General features: G+C 62.7%; 2 protein-coding genes across 8 annotated transcripts; both read right to left on the bottom strand.

The window, feature by feature from the left end:
- Window positions 1–1,899: 1,899 nt before the first annotated feature.
- SSC5D (scavenger receptor cysteine rich family member with 5 domains) lies at window positions 1,900–17,528 on the bottom strand. 6 transcript variants are annotated; one of them, XM_055145091.1, is made up of 14 exons: window positions 17,232–17,528; window positions 16,555–16,581; window positions 16,082–16,390; window positions 15,738–15,875; window positions 15,527–15,640; window positions 15,026–15,334; window positions 14,228–14,545; window positions 13,957–14,145; window positions 12,209–12,526; window positions 10,537–10,977; window positions 10,148–10,462; window positions 9,853–9,984; window positions 5,753–5,917; window positions 1,900–3,249 (listed from the first exon to the last, which is right to left on the bottom strand). In XM_055145091.1, exons 1-14 carry the CDS (start codon window positions 17,356–17,358, stop codon window positions 1,988–1,990), a joined length of 4,164 nt encoding a protein of 1,387 aa, XP_055001066.1. In that variant the 5' UTR covers window positions 17,359–17,528; the 3' UTR covers window positions 1,900–1,987. The 6 variants fall into 6 exon arrangements, with proteins under 6 accessions (XP_055001066.1, XP_055001067.1, XP_055001063.1 ...); XM_055145092.1 differs by having other exon boundaries at window positions 16,555–16,578; XM_055145093.1 differs by adding an exon at window positions 7,489–7,541 and having other exon boundaries at window positions 2,938–3,249; window positions 9,859–9,984; window positions 16,555–17,370.
- Window positions 17,529–17,679: 151 nt separating this feature from the next.
- On the bottom strand, window positions 17,680–19,568 carry NAT14 (N-acetyltransferase 14 (putative)). Of its 2 annotated transcripts, none has more exons than XM_055145097.1 (3): window positions 19,185–19,568; window positions 18,804–18,901; window positions 17,680–18,497 (listed from the first exon to the last, which is right to left on the bottom strand). In XM_055145097.1, the coding sequence occupies exons 2-3, from the start codon at window positions 18,873–18,875 to the stop codon at window positions 17,949–17,951; spliced, it is 621 nt and encodes a 206-aa protein (XP_055001072.1). In that variant the 5' UTR covers window positions 18,876–18,901; window positions 19,185–19,568; the 3' UTR covers window positions 17,680–17,948. The 2 variants fall into 2 exon arrangements, with proteins under 2 accessions (XP_055001072.1, XP_004616994.1); XM_004616937.2 differs by having other exon boundaries at window positions 19,225–19,557.
- Window positions 19,569–19,758: the final 190 nt, after the last annotated feature.

Below are 19,758 nucleotides of genomic sequence, written 5' to 3'. Positions count from 1 at the left end.
AGCACATGCCTGTGTGCATGTGTGTATGTGCATGTGTGTATGTGCATGTGTGTGCCTGCGTGAGCGCATACCTGTGTGCAAGTGTGCACGCATGTGTCTATAACCCCTAGCAGATGTTAAGTTTTGTTGTTTTTTTCCTGCCCCCGTAGGGCTCACTGGGGCCCTGTGGCACCTGTCGTGGGTTTTCTGGGTCCTGGCAGGCTCAGGCAGAGCTCAGCTGTCCCGAGGGTGGAGTCTGGGTGGGGTAGCTGCCCATCCTGGCCTTGTGCCCAGGGCCAGATGTTGGGGCTTAGTTGCCTGGCCAGGCGGGATAGAGTGACGGGGCCATTAAGCTCCAGCTACTTCAGTGCTGGCGGACAGTGGTAGGAGTAGGTGGGGGCTTCTCGGGCCTGAGGACAGACTGACCCCACCTGGCTGGCAGAGGTGGTCAGGAGGCTAGCACGGGGTCTCCCACGCCTCTGGGAAGAAAGGAGGCCCTTGCGTCCAAGCCGGGCGCTGTGCTCCGAGCCCCAGAGCCCTGCCCAGCCGCTGTCAGCGGTTATTTCAGTCCCGGGGCTTACTGGGAACAGGACAGTGAATTCCCACTGTACTCCCGGTGGGGGCATGGCCCACACAGGACCCTGCAAGTAATTGGACCCTGATGGCCTTTGCAGGCTGCATGACCGTCCAGACCCACTGAGCCAGACTCTGGGCTGGGAGTAGAGGGAGCACTGGCTTTCCGCAGGGGCCGCTGGAACTACACAGCATCTGGGGAATCTTTCGAGCCAGCCCCCAAGTTAACAGTTAGGGAGAAAGGAGGGGCTATCAAACCCCTCAAAGGGGACTGTCATGGAATTTCAAGCCTGAGCTCTGGGCCAAGGGAAAGATGTGAAAACTGGTGCCCCATGGTTCCTGCACTCAGCTCTGCTTCTGCTGTGTGACCTCCGATAGGAGGCTTACCCTCTCTGACCTGGCCCTGTCCTCCCTGCAATGGTTGTGCTAAGCACTGGGCGCAGCCATCTGAGCTCAGTAATGAGTGAAGTCGGAGTTATTTAAGCTCAGGAGGTGAAGCTCGTGATCAGGGTGGGAAACACCCCTCATCAGTCACTGCAGTCAGGCATCAGGAGGAGAGGCTACTGCCCCCCAGGTCCCCTGTACAGTTGGAGGTCTGTTCAGGTCCACGGGACTCAGACCCAGGCCCTCTGCACTGGGCCTGGTCACAGCCACTGGCCAGTGTGTCTGCAAAGGAAGAAGAACATCACTGTGCTTAGTGCCTCAGGAGGGCCGCACAGCTGAGTCAGCACTATTCCTGTGCATGTATTTGTTTCAGAGAACGCTGCCCCCTGTGCACCCAGAGGTGGGATCACAGGCCTCTTGGAAGATGCATTGCTGCCTGATGGGGTTCATCACTGCTTAGTGTCATTGTCCTTGTGGTCCTCAACAGCAGGACAATCTCATCACCATCATTGCCATTATCCCCATCATATCTTCATCACCATCACCCCTATCATCTCCAGCATCACCTCCATCTCTATCACCTCCATCACATCATCGCCACCACCATCTCCATCATTTCTCTCACTTCCATCTCCATCATCCCCATCGCTATCTCCAGCATCTCCATGACCTCCATCAACTCCATCTCCATCATCACCATCACCTTCATCATCACTTACACCACCACCACCACCACCTCCATCTCCATCACTATTATCACTATCAAATCCATCATCTTCTCCACCATCTCTCCTATCACCATCATCACCATCACCCCCAGCATCAGCGCCATCTGCATTGTCCCCATTCCCATCCCCTTCTCCCCGCCATTGACAGTCATCTCAGTCCTGACCACCCATATCTCCCCAGCCACACTGCACCTCAGGGAGCAGTGACAGCCACCGATCCAGAAGAGTCCTGTGGTCCCACTTGCTCATGGACCCATTGTCCACGTCTTTATTTGGTGACCTGGCTTGCTTGGGCAGAGGCAGCAGAGGGAGGCTGAGCCCCCTCACACATCCCCCCTCAGAGGCCTCTCCTCCTCCTCCTCCAGGATGGCCGTGGGTGGTGAAGCTGTGCGGGCATGCCAGGCGCCCCTGGCCAGCTCCCGCATGGCCTCTCCCAGCTGCCCCAGCCCCTGGGCAGCCTCCAACAGCTGGCTGAGGCCACCGCTGAGGGCCTGGCGCTCCTGCTGATCCCGCTCCAGGACCCCCGTCAGCCTCTGGAGCTGGGCCCCCACCTCCCTCACGGCTGCCACCAGCTCCACCAGGGCTGCTGGCTCACAAGCCATCACGCGCAGAGGCGGTTCCGGGGCCACACATGGGCCTGTGGGGGCAGTGTTCTGCTCAGGCGGGGGCTGGAGGGGGCGGCTGGGAGGAGGCTGGCTAGGGGGGGCTGTGAGGGAGCCATGGTCAGGCGTCTCCTGAGAGCCAGAGGCTGAGTGTGGGGTCCAGGTTGGCTGCGGGGTAAGGCTGGGGTTTCTGGGCGCCCCCGTGAGAGCAGTGTCCACTGCCGGGGCTGAAGCAGAGGCAGGGGGGGACTCGGGGCTCCAAGGCGTGGGTGTGGAAGGGCGCAGGGGCTGCACAGAGGTTAGGGCTGGAAGCCCGCTGGCCTGGACAGTAGGTGCTGGAGTGGGCAGTTCTGTTCCTGAGGCAGTGACGGGGGACTGGGGAGTGAGCCCCGGTGTTGCTATGGCGTCAGGGTTCACAGCAAAGTGAGGAGCAGTGGTGGGGTGAGGGGTCATGGTGGGGGACTGAGGGGTCGTGGTGGGAGGGTGAGGGGTCGTGGGGGGGATGTGAGAGGTGGTGGAGGGGTATGGAGCTTCAGTGGGCGGGTGAGGGGTCACAGTGGGGGCCTCTGGGGTGCTGGTGGGGGGCTGAGGGGTTGTAGCAGGATTAAGGACCGTGACAGGGGGAGGAGTGGTGGTGGGCTGAAGGGTGGTGGGAGAGTCTGAGGATCTGGAAGATTCTGGAAGCATGGTGGGGTGCTGAGTGGCCCTCGGTTCTGGGCTCAGTGCTGACGTAGGGGTGCGGCCGGGCACAGTCATGGGCATAGAGGGGTCAGAGGCCAGTTCCCTGGACACAGCCGGCAGGGTCAGCCCTCTGCTAGACGTTGCCTTGGCACTGCGCCGCGGCGGTGTGCGGGGGGTCGACGAGGGCTCGGGGGGTGCAGGCCCGGTGGCGGGGGCTGGAGAGGCGGTGGGGGTCGCGGCTCCGTGCGCGGCGGGCCGCGGCGTGCGACGCTCGGGCTTCCGCTGGCCGCTGCCCGAGGCACCTGCGAGAGAAGACAGGCGTCAGCCGGCCCCGCCTCCGGCGCACGGCAGCCAATAGTGAGCAGGCCTTCCCGTGACGTCACGGAGCCGGCAGACTTCGCCCCGCCCGTCGCCCGCCCTCCCGTCGCCGCCGCGTGTCCAGGCGCCCCCTGGCGTCCGCGGCGCGCAGGTGTCTGGACGCGGAGGGCTGGGGGTCGCCTGGACTCGCACCGGCGGGGGCGATGGAAAAGGTCGGAGACATGGACGAGGCAGCGATGGAGCGGGGTTGTGGAGCGAGAGGGGGTGCAGAAGGGATACAAAGGACGAAGAGGAAGGGGGTGCAAAGTGGGCGCCGGGGCTAGCGGCTGCATGGGGTCCGCGGCGGTTTGGAAGGTAATCTTGCAATTTACATAAATCATTTAGTACATTATTTTTTGTTTGGTGGTCACACCCACTGGTGTTCAGGGTTGCTTCTGGGGGGGTGCAGGGATGTGGGAATTCAGCTTGGGCCCTAGTGTGCAAAGATTGTGCTCCAACGCGGCAAGCAATCTCTTTGGCCATTACATCATACTTTTGGGTTTTTTGTTTTTTTTTTTTTTGAAGGGAGGTCACACCCAGCGATGCTCAGGGGTTAGTCCTGCTCTACACTCAGAAATTCCTCCTGGTGATGTTTGGGGAACCATGGGGTGCCGAGGATTGAATCCATGTCAGTCAGTCTCATGCAAGGCAGGCATCTACATCATATTTTTAAACAAAATTAGTGCAAAAACCCCCTCAGGAGTGATCCCTGAACCCAGAACCAGGAGAAAACCCTGTGTACCCCTGGTATGGCCCAAAACATGAAAGAAAAAAGTATCGGCTGTGTCTGGAGCCAGACAGTAGCATGGGGGCTAGGGGTTCCCCGAGCCCTGCCAGTGCGGCCTATAAGCCAAAACACAAACAGAAGTACTGTGGTACAGACCAGGAGGGCCTCAATGTCCTGAGCACAGAGTTGGCTCCTCAGAGAGCCCCATAGAGGGTCCCCTGAGTCTAGAGTTGGGAGCAACCCCCCTAAAATAAGATTTATCTTGATTGTGGGATGTTTGGGGGTCCCCTGAACTTTGGGAACTGCATGGAAGCTTCACATACTTTCTGAATGTCGACACAAATGTCATCCCCTTTTTATAGGTGACACAGAGACCCCAGTGTCCAGGCTGTGGGGCACCCCTGCCCAGCCCCTCAGAGGAACTCAGTGCTCGCCTTTCCAGAAACCTGACTCTTGTTTGGTTCCGTTTTGGGTTTGGAGGGGCCGCACTAAGCTGCGCTCAGGGATCACTGCTGGTGGTGATCAAACCGGGCCTTCCTCACCGTCCTCTGGGGGACCTGAAATCTGACTCGCTTCTGAGGAGTCTTTCATGCAGTTAGTGCCCCTACCTGTTCGGGGGGGTGGCTGAAGACCATGTAAGTTATCTGGGTTTTTTTTTTCTTTTTGGGTCACACCCGGCAATGCTCAGGGGTTACTCCTGGCTCTGCACTCAGAATTACCCCTGGCGGTGCTCAGGGGACCATATGGGATGCTGGGAATTGAACCCGGGCCGGCCGCGTGCAAGGCAAATGCCCTACCCGCTGTGCTATTGCTCCAGCCACAAGACCATGTAAGTAAAGGGCCCAGCAGAGCCACCTCCACAAGGTGCCTCACTGCTGCTTGGTTCTGGGGCTGCAGCCTGCAGTGCTCACTCCTTGCTGTGTTCAGGAGTCACTCCTGGCAGGGCTCAGGGACTCTACAGAGTGCCAGAGATGGAACCTGGGTCAGCCACATGCAAGGCCAGCTGTACTGTGCTCTGGCCCTTCATGGTTGTCATGTCTAATGAAACCTCCCAGCCCCTGGTGGTGCCCTCGGGGCAGAGGATGGACCGGTCAGCACTTGTAGCTGAGCTCCCAGGGACCAACTGTGCCCAGGCTCCCTGCTGCGCTCCGGACCATGCCCCCATCCCGACCACCCCAACTCCTGCCCAGCAGCTCAGACCTTCCTGCCTCGTGTGGCCTGTGGCCAGTGACTGGAGGGAAGACAGGTGGTCTGACCTCCCGGCTGCCCAGGACAAGGTGGTCCTGTGGGAGGGCAGTGCAGCCCAGCTCTCAGGGGTGCATGGTGTGGGGACCCTCTCTGCTTCCTCTCATTCCTCACAGTGCCACAGTGGCCCCCACCAGGGAGTTCCAGACAGATTTTAACTCCTTGTTTAGGGTGGATTTCTGTGGGGGCGTAGGGGTGATACAAAGTGAGGACTTTGCAAGGTCACCTCTCCACCCACCCATGTACTAATGACCTCGATCCTGCTGCCTGTCTCATCTGGGTCAGCCCTGTGTCACCTGGGTCATCTCACATGGGTCTCCCCATGTTACATGAGTTGGCTTACCTGGTCCCCTGTGTCACCTGGGTCTCCGATGTCACCTGGTCTTCCCTGTGTCACCCAGGTCTCTTGGTTCTCCCTATGTCACCCTGGTCTCCATGTCACCTTGACCCCAGCTCACCTGAGCCCCCCATCTCACCTTGGTCCCCATGGGCCCTTGAAGCTGGAGCATGGCGATCAGGGCTGCTAGTGGTGCTGACAGCAGCAGTAGCTTGTGACGGGCTTGCTGTTGGGGTTCCCTGAGCCAACGTCCCTCTTGAAGGCGTGTCCCACATCCAGGAAGGCTCAGAGTCTTCCTCACCATCTGCAGGGACAGGAAGATCTAAACCCTCTTCCCCTTGATTCTGAGCATTTGCTCTTTCATCACCCAAATATTCATGGGAACCATCACCCCAACCTCCACCTGGGCCATTACCCCAACATCCATGGGGACAATCTGTGGGGACCATCTCCCTGATCTCTACCTGGAACTTCACTCCAGTTTTCCTGAGTGCAGCACCTTGGGAGGCGGATGTGGGGTGGGGGGGGCTCTCAGCTTCCCAAACAGAAATGGGGGCCAAACCAGCCTATGATGGATAGTCACACACTCCATCCCAAGAGGCAAGTCCTGTCCCTGCTTCCTCTGTTTTGGGGCCACATCCAGCGGTGCTCACTCAGGGATCACCCCTGGTAGGGCTTGGGAAACCACTTGGGGTGCTGGGGATGGAACCCAGGTTGGCTGTGGCAAAGTGAGATCCCTCCCCACTGCTCCATGTCCCTGACCCTATTTTGTGCTTCTTGCTCTACCCCTTTGCATCCCCTCCCCATAACAATTCCCCAGGGCACCAGCCAAGGACCCTCAGCACATGTGCTCAGTGTGGGGTTCTGCAGACCCCTCTGTGTGCTGGGGGAGGGGAAGAATCACTGTGTTCCACGCTGGCAAACTTGCGAGAGCAGCGTGGATGCCGGGCGCCTCTTGCATCTTTCACAGTCCGCCTCCCTTCCAGCCTTCCTGCACACCAGTTGGCAGGACACCAGCACACGGGGCCCAGCCTCCAGCATCTCATCTACCCTGCATGCGCCTTCACTCCCGGAACGCACGGCCCACATCCCACTCTGCTCACAGCACCAGGCTGAAGGCCTTGTCCCGAGATATGGAGTGTGTTTGTCATGGTCACTCTCGTGAGCTCTGTGGCCAGCCCTGCAGTCACCACAAGTCCTCACTCCATCCCCTGCTGACCTACTGGATGGCACTGGCCCCGGGTCCATATGCCCCAAAGCCAGACCCAAGCCAGTGAGAACTTTCCCAGGAAAGTTGCAAAGGAGCAATAATAGGCTGAGTTTGGGGCTGGTCCACCTGCCCTTGAAGATCCAGTTTGAAGATTACCCCCCTGCCCTGCAGATCTCATGGCCTGCCTGTGCTCCCTGGGCCTGTGCTCTTTCCTGCTGCTCCCTCCTTTGGTTTCGGTTGAGATGGTGCCCTGCTGCTCTGCTCAGAAGCTCACAGCGGAGAGTGGTGCAGAGGCCAGATGCACCCAGCCTCGAGGGTGTCCTCCAGCAATAGTCCCTGATTATCTTCCAGACTCTCCCTTAAGCCTGGCACTGCAGCCTGGACCCCTTCAGAACCTCCTCCCTGCCTCTCCCCCAACACCAGCTTTCAGTGGCAAAGTGGCACACATGCTGTCCATGTGCCACCTCCTTCAGCCCCAGGTTTCCCATCCCATCAGGGGTTAACTGAAGCTCTTGCCTGGCACACAGCCACCCAGGTGCCATCCCCAGCACCCCAAATGGCTCCCCCAAACCCTGCCAGGAGTGATCTTGAGTGCAGAGCCAGGACTCATCCCTGAGCACTGCTGTGGCCCCCAAATCAAAACAAAATAACTAACTAAACCATACTCCTTCCTTGGGGACTGTCTCTACTGGTCCTTCCTGGAAAATACTCCAACAGCCTGTGGGAAATCCAGGACTCCATGGAAATTTGCTCAGGGGTCAGGACCAAAGGTTTCCTTACAAACTCTCCTCACCAGAGGCCCAGTGTGGACCCAGGAGCATCACCTGCAGGAGAGGAAGTAAGATTAGCTGACTGGGATCTCTACTGCGGACCTAGGGTTGGGGGTTCAGCTTTGCCAATGCTCATTCCCTGGGAAACACTGACCTGGCATTGCCTCGCCCGGCACAGAGCATGGGATTCTGCTGGACTCTGCCCAGCAACTCTGGAGCTTTGGGTCCTTGTACTTATTTTTCTGTTATTTGGGGGCTACACCCAGTGATGACCAGAGGTTATTCCTGGCTCTGGGCTCAGGAATTACTCCTAAGGGTGCTCAGGTGCAGGGAAAGAACCTGAGTCTGCCACATGCAAGGCAGATCCAGGCTAGGCGTATTATCCGGGTTATCTGGTATAACCTAACCCGCTGTATTATCGCTCCGGCCCTGGGTGTTATTTTTTATTTCTTCATTTATTTTTGTTAGTTGGTTTTAATTTTATTTTCTTTCTTTTTTTTCTGATGCTAGACATTGAACCCAGGGCCCCACCCAGAGGTACACACTTGACTGAGGAGCTATATTCCTGCCCCCCGATTTTTGTTTCCAGAGGAGAAACGGAGGTCAGAGTGCAGTCTGTTTTCAAGGTCCCTTGCTAGCAGGGTCAGGAGCAGGGTCGCCCCCATTTCTCGTCCTTGCAGCCTGTTGCGCGCGCCCCTGCAGGTCTCTGTCCTGCTCCTGAAGTCCTGAGGTTTGTGTTTCCTCCCCTGTGCCCTGCTAAGGATACCACCCCCACGAACCCCGGCGTCCCCACCTCTCAGTCACCCAACCCAGCCTCCCACGGTGCAATCACAACTCGAATCCCCGCACCCCACATTGCGGTTCCTACTCCCCCCAGAGTGCGCTCACCCAGGTGGCCAATCAGGAGGCTCAGCGTGCCCATGACATCACGAAAGTCGCCGGCCCTCCCCGGCCCTTTCCAGCCCACGCATGCGCACTGAGTTCGGGAAAAGGCGGGAAAAGGCCAGGAGGCCAGGAAGTGGAACGCATGGAGCCATCTGGAACAGCGGCCATAGAGAAATGCAATGAGCGACTGCGGGACACAGCTTGGGACACAAGAGGGGAGGGGCAGGCTAGACTGGTGACTCCAGAGGAGGCGGCCCTGAGCAGAGGAGGAGCAGAGGAGAGAGGAGTGAACTGGTGCACAGAGGGGGAAGGGAGGAGAGGAGCCAGGGGTGACCCCATGGAGGATGGGGACAGCTCCAGAAAAGGGCACAGGGGAGGACACGTGTCCATGGGGGCTGGAAACAAAAGGCAGGTGGGACCCATTGAGCCTGGGAACCTGGCTGGAATGGCCCCGTGCTGGGATGGGGATGCGGATGCAGACTCATACACAGACACCTGTACATGCACACACAGACATCTACACAGCACAGATACCAACATGTGCCTACAGACAACACACACCCACAGACATGCACACAGATGCACACATACATGTATACACATACAGATGCTCACGAACTCACAAACATAAATGCACATATACACAGATATAGAGGTGTACACACATATCTGCACACAGAAACACACAAACATGCACACACAAAGACACATGGATCCACATACATATATGTGTGCCAGCACAGATACACATATGTGCATGTAGAAACAGCTGACAGGTGTACTTAGATACACAGACATACACAGACCCACAGGTGCACAGACACATGGATATATACATGTAGAAAAACAGACATGCACAAACAGCCGATATACACACACATGGACACCCCCATGCACGCAGGCAGCATACATGTGCATGGGGAACTGAGGGGACAACAGAGACTGAGAGCCTCTGCGATGGTGTCACAGGGATTGAGGCACGTCAGAGCCAAGCATGGCTGCAGAGGGAAGGAGATGGAGGCCACAGGCAGAGGGGGTGAGCGGGGGCTGGGGCCGGTCTCCTGCCCCGAGCCCGAGAGCCCCATGTGAGTCAGACACAATCCAGCCCAGGGGGCAGGTGGAGTTCCCAGATCCCTGCAGGCCAGGGTGGGCTGGTGGGACTTGCGGAAGGGTGTGGGCTCAGGTCTGCTGCACTGGTCTGATCCCACAAGTGGGGCTCTTGGGCTCTGGGGAAAGGGAGAGGTGGACACAGAGGGGCTGTTTGCAGGGTCTCCCAAGCCCAAGAAAGGAGACAGAGATGCAGATCCCTAAGCAGCAGATACCACTTAGCAGGAACTTTCTGGAGTTCTGAAAGCTTCCCTGTGTGCCGCTCACCTGTACCTGGAAGGTGCCTTGTTGCAGGGGGGGTGTTGCTGGGCAGTCCTATATTGGGGATCCCCTTGGCCAGGTCCTCCCCCGAGGTGGGATCCCAGGTCCAGGGAGGATAGTCGTCAGCGTCTGCGTGGCCTTGAAGACAGCAGGACAGGGCTGCACCATCTCTGGCCTGAGAGTCCCTACCAGTGCTGGGTCCCGCCCACACCGTCCCCAGGCAGGACCCCCCTGTGCCAGCTCCTCTCCACCCAGCACGCCCTGCCCCACGGGGCACCCCTCCCTGATCCCTGGGCAGTACCTGTGCAGGTGAGCCCCACATCCTCCTCGTGGTCACAGTTGTGCTGGCCCCAGGGGCGCGCCATGCAGTGGCTCAGTGAGTCCTCAGCGCCCCTGCAGCCCACGTCGTCCAGCCAGATGGGGCCCGTGCCAGGGCCATAGTGGGTCTTGCCCACTCGTGGCCGCACTCGGCCACAGCCCAGCTCCCGGCAGACCACAGTCGCATCCCGCAGGTCCCAGCCGTCATCACACACGGTCCCCCAGCGGCCCGCCCGCCTCACCTCCAGCCGCCCAGCACAGCGGTTGGGTCCGTCAGCGAGGCGGATCCTGAACAGCCCTGCCGGGAGGTGTGAGGTCAGGGGGCTACCAGGAGGCCCCCACCCGTCAGCCCTCTGGAAGCCCTGCACACACCTGAGTCTTCCACCGGGTTTCCAGTGGGGGAGGGGTCTTTGGAGGAGGGTGGAGATGCCCCCACGGAGGTCAGGGGGCTGTGCTGAGTGGTGCCCCCCGAGGTCATGTCTTGGGGGTCTTGAGTGGTGAGGTCCCAGGGAGTCTGTGCTGCAGAGGTGTGTGAAGGCAGCCTGGGGAGAGCCTCGGTGGTGGGGGAAATAGCCTGGGAGGTCAGTTCCGGGTGGCCCTGGGGGCCTTTCGTCGTTGGCCACTTGGCACCTTTCCTTGCCCACTTCCTGGTGCTCTTGGGCATCTTCCCTAGGATGGAGCTAGTGGGTTTCTCCATGGTGACACTGGTGGTCAGCCTGACGGGGTGCTTGGTCACCAACTCCACTGGGAGCCAGGCGTCTGGGTTCCAGCTCCAGCTTAAGGGGTCTGAGAGGTCGTCAAGGCCAGGGGTCCCTGGGTGATGAGAGGGCAGGTCAGGGGAGCAGGGGAGCGGAGTAGGCACTTATAGTCAGGGCATCCCCCCTGCACAGTCCTCCCTTACCCCCTGCTCCAGCCAGGGTGACACCCCAGAGGGCCACCCCAGACACTTCTGTGGATGCCCACAAAAGGCCCAGAGGGGCGGGTGGGGCCTGCCTGGACCCAGCGGAGGTGCCCTAGAGAGGCCGTCAGTTTCCTGTGTCTAGTGCGGCCCAGCCTCTGTACCCTGCAATATCTGGTCTGATCAAGGTGTCATGTGCCTCCTGGGGACCAGAGTGATAGCACAGCAGGGTGGGCCGATCTGGGTTCAATCTCCAGCATCCCAAATGGGCCCGTTAGGACATCCAGAAGTGAGTCCTGAGTGCAGAACCAGGAGCATCACAAGGTGTGACCCAAAAAAATCAAACAAAACAAAACAGAACACCGAAGTATCCCTCCTTGGGCCCACCCCAGTGAGTGCTAGTCACAAACTGTGACAGTTGCAGGACACAGCTGGTGGGGTGCCAGGACCCGGTCAGTCCCCCCACGGGGCTGTCCCTTCACTGCCACAAACCACACCTAAGCAGGACCCAGATCCTGGTTTTCTGAGCCCTCTGGAAAGTCATGGAGCCTGAGCTTGACCTTCACGTGCGTCCCTCCCCTAAGGCCAGGCCAGAGGCTCAGCCTCTGACACTCCGGGCCTTTTCAGCAGAACTGTCACATTTTGTGCCTCTGTTTTTCCTCACTTCCTTCCATTGCAGGGGGGACAAAATCCCCCTCTGGAAGTGAGATGCCCTTGCCTTTGGGTATTTGGGGGGGCATCACACCCGGCAATGCTCAGGGCTGACTCCTGGCTCTGCACTCAGGAATCACTCCTGGCACTGCTCGGGGGACCATATGGGATGCTGGGAATGGAACCCAGGTCAGCTGCGTGCAAGACAAATGCCCTACCAACTGTGCTATCACTCCAGGCCCTGTCCTTGCCTTTGGGAAGAGGAACGTGGAGAAAGAACCCAAGCTACCTGCCCTTTAGTTGCTGTGTGGCCTTGGGGAAGTTACTTAACTTCTCTGTGCCTTGGCATCTATAAAACAGGCACAGGCTGCACTGACCTGCAGTTCCCCAGAAGTGGTATGCAGTATCATGTGCAGAAACCTGCGGGGACTGAGCAGTGGGAGTGTGGATATCAGCCCCACCCGCTCCTCCAGGGAGCCCTCCGGAGGTCCTTACCAGTACAAGTCACTTCCACATCCTCGTTGTGAGCACAGTTGTGCTTCCCCCAGGGGGCGGCGGGGCAGTCAGAGAGTGACGCTTCGGTCCCCACACAGCCCACGTCGTCCAGCCAGATGGGGCCAGAGCCCCACCCGAAGCGGCCCATGGCAGGATCCTGAGGCCCCGCTGCCCCACAGCCCAGCTCCCGGCAGGCCACGGCCGCGTCCCGCAGGTCCCAGGCGTCGTCACACACGGTCCCCCAGCGCCCGCTGTGCCACACCTCGAGCCGCCCAGAGCACCTGCTGGGCCCTGCCACCAGGCGCAGCCGGGGGGACCCTGCGCAGGGAACAGAATCGAGGACTTAGAGCCGGGAACATTAGCTTGGGGCTCCTCCGGCGCCCCTGCCCCCTTCCCTCCCTCTGCTCAGAGGCCCTGTCAGGAGGAGGGGGGCGGGGTCAGGAGGGGGGCGGGGTCACCGCGGGAGCTGCAGTAGGGGCGAGCGGCGGGGGGGGGGGGGGTAGGGGGGTGGAGACGCTGTGTGGGCGGGAGTGCTCCACCCCCTCCTTCCAGAGCACTCTGCAGGCGCTTAGGGAAGGGGGCGGGAACCCCCAAGGAGGGAGGATGCCCCTCCGCCTTTCCCGCCACGTGGTCCGGAAAGTTCCTTCGCAGCGAAGGGCCCCGAAGTAATGAAAATGGGGTCCCAAAGATCCGGGTGCACAAATGCGCACAGCAGGTGGGTGGCGCGGGCGAACGCCTAGGAATGAGTCCCACAGAGTGCTCTGAGAGGAGGGGGTGCAGTACCCCCACCCCGCGCAGGTGCTTGGTGCCTTGGTACTGGGGGCGGGGGCGCCGCACCCCCAATCCGCCAGCTGCTGCGGTCTCTGCGCCACGATGTAAACATGAAAGAATGTGGGCTCGGGACAAGCCACCTCCGTGAGTTCTGGAGTTTCCATTCCGCTACTGAGCCCGGACCAGACGGTCCCACCGGCCAAGTGGGCGGGGCCCACGGGGGGGGCACAGGGAGACTCAGCCAGGCAGACAGGGAGCCAGCGGGGGCCAGCAGAGTCCCGCGCTGCCCAGAGGCACAGCGGTCTCACCACCTGATTATTGTCCTACACTCACTGAAAGGGGCAGAGACCCCCCAGGAAGAGAGAAAGCCCCTCTATGCCCTGCCTTGCCCGCCCCCACCGGCCAACCTTGCTTTCTGATGCATGTTTCTAAAGTTTTGGCATCGTGGACCCTCTCCCAGGGGTCCTAAAACTCAGGCCCTGCCAGAACCAAAGCCCCACATCTTCCCTAAAGGGGCCCAACTGCAGTTCCCATCCTCTGCCCTCACCCCCAGGGCGGGTACCCGGCAGAAGTGGGGAGTCAGCCCCCCCTCCTCCTCCCAGCACACATGTTGTTTCGTATTATCGAGGGTCACAGCCACAATTGGGAGAAGCTGAGTACGAGGTCAATGCACTTGCCTGGCACATGGCCGACGCTTGCTGGAGCTGGCAACCCACAGCGCCCCTGAGCACTGCTGGGTGTGGCCCAACCCTCACCCGAATTCGGAAAATAACCACAGCCAAGGTTGACGTGGCCTTTAGGACATCATAGAGAAGGAACAATCTAGAAGGACTGTATGTTTCAAGACACCAAGCACAGCCCCTCTAAGCAGGAGGGTTGTGCTCTGCCCCCACCTCCACGGGGCAGGGCTCCCCCAGGAGACTGTGGGGGGGGGGACAGGAGCAAGCAGAACTGTGGGGGGAGCAGAAGGGGCTCACCAGCTTTGGGTGTGGATTCCTGGGAAGCAGTGGGGGAGGCTGGAGGGTGTGACATGTCTGCAGTCCTTGTGCTGGGGGCTCGGCTCACGGCAGGGAGCACGGAGGACTCAGGCCGTGTTGCCCCTCTGGGTGTGGAGCCATTGCTGCTGCTGGCGGGGGCTGGGAGCGGCACGTCCAAAAGGGGCAGCCCTGGGCAGTGAGCAGGACTCACACAGAGAAGAGGGGACCAGCGGGCCCAGGGCAGGGCCCGGCCCCCGCCCACACCCCTCACCATCACACACGGCTCCCGCGTCCTCTCGGTGGTGACAGTCATGCTGGCCCCAGGGCCGGGCAGGGCAGAAGCTCAAGGCCGTCTCGTTGCCTCGGCAGCGCACGTTGTCCAGGAGGATGGGCCCCGGGCCCTCCCCGAAGAAGGCGCCCCCCGGGGCAGCCAGCGCCCCACCACAGCCCAGCGCCCGGCAGGCCACCGTTGCGTCACGCAGGTCCCAGCCGTCATCACATACGGTCCCCCAGACCCCTGCATGCCACACCTCCAGCCGCCCGGCACAGCCATGGGGGCCATCAGCCAGGCGCAGCCGTGGAGCGGGCCCTATGTGGGGAGAGTGCGAAGTCACTGCAGTGGCCAGCTCAGGACTGGCCCCCCAATCTGCAGATTGATCCCCCATCCCACTAGGGGCCAGAGCAGACTTAGGTCCCCCACTGGACACCCAGACCAGCCACAAGCTTGCTGTGATGCCCCTGAGGCCTCTAGGTTGGGGTGCAGCCCCATGCATGGGGTTCCCCTTGCCAAGAAGACATAGTGGGGTGCAACTCAGACTGGCAGGGGCCAGGCCTCCTCCCCAGACACTGGGGTCCCCCAGGGCCAGTAAGGGGCACCTGCCTGCTTCCCCACAGTGGGATGCAGGGATGCCATGCAGAGGTGCCTGTCTGCTGTGACATGTGCCCCAGTCCTTGGAGCCTGCCCAGGGTCCAGTGGGGTGGATGGTGCTGCCACATGAGGCCAGGGTCCTCCCCCAATCGGGCCCCCTTTGTCCGCGCAGAGTGGGCAGGAAGCCAGGCCAGCACATACCGCTGCACACCAGCCCTGCGTCCTCGCTGTGGTCACAGTTGCTGCGGCCCCAGGGCCTCCGGGGACAGTCCCGCAGGGCCAGCTCACTGCCTCTGCACCCCACATCGTCCATCCACACTGGTCCCGCGCCGGTCCCAAACCTGGCTTCTCCAGGGGCGGCCAGCGCCTCGCCACAGCCCAGCTCCCGGCAGGCCACTGCTGCATCCCGCAGGTCCCAGCCATCGTCACACACAGTCCCCCAGCGTCCAGCATGTTTCACCTCCAGCCGCCCAGCGCAGTCGTGTGGGCCTGACACCAAGCGCAGCCGCTCTGGGGGTCACACCAGGAGGACGGTGAGGGGCTGTCAGAATGGGCACTTGTGACCCCCTCGCCCACAGGGGAAACTGAAGCCAGGTGCCTGACATCCCTGTGGGTCAGACCCAGATCTGGGCGGGGCACGGGCTCCAGACTGGGCTATCCTGGCGAGAGGCGCCCACCCCGCCCTGCGGCCCTGTGACTCACCCTGCCGGGGAGCCCCTGCACTCAGCACGGGGGCACGAGTGGACTTGACCGGCTTAGGTGGACGTGGACTTTTCTTCCGGGTGCTGTTCTGGGGGGTCCCAGCCTGGTGAGGAGCTGAGGGAGTGGGTGGGGTAGAGTGAGCCACTGAGTCCTGGGCAGGGGACTGAGGGAGGTGTCTGTGGCCCTTCATGAGCGTGGTCGGGGGGCTCACCGTGGATCCCAGTGGGCTGTGACCTCTGGGGGGGCTCCTCCGAGTCAGGACTCAGAGCCCCAGACAGCAGCAGCAGGGGATCCTCATTGAGGGACGAGGCTGACTGATCGCCGTCCCCCATGTCGGCCACACGTTGACCTACAGGAGGGTGTGGGGAGAAGCCACACTGGGCAGTGGCAGGCAGGGGCCCCACCCAGAGGGTGTGCAGGATCTAGGGGTGCCCGCCCCACAGGGTTGAGAGACTTAGCACTCAGTTTGGTTTCTGTTCTGGGGCCACACCCAACTGTGTCAGGGAACCCTCTGCAGTGGCGGGAAGGGCCCCCCCCCGCACCCCAGCCCCTTACCTGCACAGACGGCGCCGGCGTCCTCCTCGTGCGAGCAGACGTGTGCCTTCCAGCCGCGGTGCGTGCACAGGCCCAGCCCCGCCTCGCCGCCGTGGCAGTCCAGCTCACTGAGCCACACGGGACCCGTGCCCTCCCCAAAAAAGGCGCCCCCTGGGGCCGCCAGCGCCCCACCACACCCCAGCGCCCGGCAGACCACCGCCGCATCCCGCAGGTCCCAGCCGTCATCACACACGGTCCCCCAGTGACCACCATGTCTCACCTCCAGCCGCCCTGCACAGCTGTGGGGGCCATCAGCCAGGCGCAGCCGTTCTGGGGTGGGGGTGGGGAAGTGTGAGGGGGGGCAGGGGGCACAGGCCAGGAGTGGGGAGCCCCAGCTCCTGGTGAGGTGTGCCCCTTCCCAGGCTACTGCCAAGGGACGCAGCCAGCGCAGCTCTGTTGCGGGTGAGGTGGGACATGATGCGGGGGCCACTTACCGACAGCTTGGATCCCCATCAGTGCTGCTGGAAGCAGGGGTGGGACGGGGATGGGAAGTGAGGGGCAGGGTCCATCTGAGCACCCAAGATGTGCATGCACCACCCCCTGCCTTGACCAAGAATCCACCCTCCCAGACAGCGGAACCCAGGGTCCAGGGCTGGACAGACTGAAGCCCGAGCCCGCAGAGGCCCCGGAGCTGGGGGGCCAGGCCAGCGGGGTCAGGGTAGGGAGCAGGAGGGCGATCCCTGGCCCCCGAGCAGGAGGGCCGGGCGTGCAGAGCTGGGTCCTGGGTCTCCGGGGTTCAGAGGAGAGGAGGAATGTCCGGCATCTCGGGGCAGCCGGAAGTCTGAGTCCCAAAGTGACGATGCTGGGGCTGAGTGAGGCCCTCAGGGCCAAGGGCCACTCACCAAGGAGGCAGGCTAAGACCCTCATGTTTGCAGTCGGACGGGGGGCAGAGGACAGGGTGGAAGGGGGCAGCGACAGGAAGGGGGAGGCGGCCCGCCGGAGGCGCCAGGGCTGGGGAGGAGCAGCAGGGCCGGCCGCCCTGCCAGGAGCAGAGTGGAGCCAGCCGAGCCCCAGCAGCCGGGGACAGGAGGGGGCGTGAGGGGGCCGGCCGAGGCCTGGGGGGCGGGGGCAGGCCAAGTGTGATCACCCACACGCAGCTGGCTGGACTCACCACTGCACAGGGGTACAGGCCAGGGAGCACGACCCAGCACAGGGTGGGGGCAGCTCCCTTCTGGACCCTCGAGGCAGCTCTGGGTGGGGACCTGGCCTGAGTGGCCCCTAGCCCCGCTGTCCGGCATGTGAGGCTCCCTGGAAGGGCGTTCTGCAGGGAAAAGCTGCGTGTGTCCCTCCCTCCTGGAAGTGGGAGAAGCCCCTGAGCCAGGGGGAGAACAGGGTGGGTGCCCGGAGAACAGGGAGGCAGGGGTCAAGATGGGGAAGGCGCATGCACACGCATACGCTCCCCACACAGGCAGCTGTGAGGCGGAAAGAATTTGGTAATGGGGAGCATGTGAGTCAGAGGGCTGGCTCGAGTGGGCTGCTGTGAGCTCATGTGCCTCTCCCCCATGCAGCCCCACACCCCCCAGGCCTGTGGATCAGACACACAGACACACAGACAGGGAGACATCCGGCCAAGACGGCGCCTTGGCGGCTTCAAGCTTTATTAACAAAGGAAGCAGATGCAGCCAGCTGCCCACAGCTTACCTTGAGGCCCCCCCACCCCCTCCAGGCTCATGCCAGAACTATCCCACATGAGGGACTGTCCCCATCTGGGCCACCCCCCCAGCTGCCAGTAGCGAGGGGGTAGGGGAGAGGGAATTCAGTTCACCTCCACCCCCCCACCAGTTCCCTGGGGCCTGGGCCTGGGGCAGTGGAGGATAGTGGCTCTGGCTCACAGGTCCTTGCTGAACTCCCTCACCAGCGTGTAGCCCATGCAGCCCCAGCCCCCATCCGCCTGATAGCCGCAGCCCTCCAGCATGCCCGCCACGCCCCACGCGGCCACGGCCACGGGGACCACCAGCCGCGCGCGGGGCTCCCCCATGCCCCCGGCCCAGGCGCGCGCGCGGCACTCGGCGAAGGCCAACAGCCTCCGGCCCACGCCCCGGCGCCGGTGCCAGCGGGAAACCGAAAGGCGGGTGACGCGGGCGCCGTCCCCGGCGTGGGTGCCCGGGGCCAGAGCCAGGACCCCGCACACGTCGCCCGAGCCCCGTACGGCCACCCAGGGGCCCCCCAGGCCGCCGGGCGGGGGCAGCGAGCCCCACCGTGCCCGCAGGCCGAGCTTCAGGGCGGCCACGGCCAGGAAGACGGGCAGCAAGAGGGCCAGGGCGAAGGAGGCCAGGACGAAGCGGAGGCCGCTGCTGGCCGCCGCCAGGAGCAGCAGCGCAGGCGGCCGCGTCAGGGCGTGCAGGGCCACGCGGTTCTCGGTGTCCTTCACGCCGGCCTGCGGGCAGGACAGTGAGGGGGCGGCACCCGCACGTGGTGAGAAAAGGGGCGGGGAGGGCCCCCTCCCCCTGGGCCGGGCGCAGCGGCTGTCACCGCGCGGCATGTGGGGAATGCGCCCCCGCGGCCACCAGGGAAGCACCCGACCCCGGCCGGAGGGGGCAGGGGGGCGTGCCGGGCCTGGACCACCTCACCCGGCCTCCCTCTGGGAAGCTCCTTCCCCTGCGTCCGCAAGAGGCGCAGCCTGGGAGGGAAGCGGGGTGGGGTGGCTGCGCGCGCCCCACCGCGGGGCCGGTCCCCGCCTCACCTTTAACATCTCCAGCACCAGCGGCTTCTCGTCCTCCCGCATCTCCCGCACCGACAGGTGGCTGGGGGCCATGGCAGCCCCCAGGCTCCCGCGTGCACCTGGTGGAAAGAAGCAGGTCGGCCTAGAGCGTGCGGGGGGGGCGGGGACAGCTGGGCCCCCGTGCACCCCCGCAGCACTGCCCGGATCAGGGCGCCTGCAGGAGGCCCGAGGAGGACCTGGTACCCCCTGCACCCGGGGGTGCCTCTCCCCCCAGGCATGCGGAGATCAGCCCCTAGATGCGCTGTGGACGCCTCCACCTGGCCGTCCTCCCAGATTTGGGGCCGCCTGGAGGAGGGTGCCCGTGTCCAGCAAAACTGCCCGTGCCTGTCAAGGCCCGCCCACCCCGTGCCCCGCGGCTGTCTCGCGTCGTGGGAGCAGGGACCTGCAAGCACCGCTCCGGGCCGCCCCGATCCTTCGACAAGGTTGTGGGGGGGGGAGCAGGGTCGGGAAGGGGTCGCCGGCGGAAGTGACGTGTTCGCGCGCGGGGGGCGGTGCCAGTCTTCGGCCTTAGCGACCGTTGCTAAGCGTCCGCGGGGGCTGGAAAGAGCAATAGAGGGGGGGCCGCCTGGGGGCTCGGCGGAGGACGGTCCCCACCCTGCCTGTCCCGCCCCCTCCCGCCGTTGCTATGTGACCTGCGCGCCGCTGCGGGGCCGGTGACGCCTGCGCATCGACGCACAGTGGCCGTAGGCGCTGTCAGCTGCATCCCGGGCTCCTGCGCCACATTCCTCCGCCGGGGGCTCCCCCCGACCCCCACGCCGAACCCGTCCTGGCTCAGCCTTTCAGAACAGGCGCTCCCACGGTCCGGCCTTTTCTCCAGACTGCCAACGCCTCTCCCGGGTAGTGAGCAGCCGCACCCGCCTCATGGATGCCGCGCTGAGCCTAGCAGGGCGGGAAGGGTCTCGAGGCACCTAGGGAG

This window comes from Sorex araneus, chromosome 8 (genome assembly GCF_027595985.1).
Source record: "Sorex araneus isolate mSorAra2 chromosome 8, mSorAra2.pri, whole genome shotgun sequence".
In the NCBI taxonomy this organism is placed as follows: Eukaryota; Metazoa; Chordata; class Mammalia; order Eulipotyphla; family Soricidae; genus Sorex; species Sorex araneus.
Note: the sequence above shows the minus strand (reverse complement) of the source record. Positions and strands in the feature narration are given on the sequence as shown.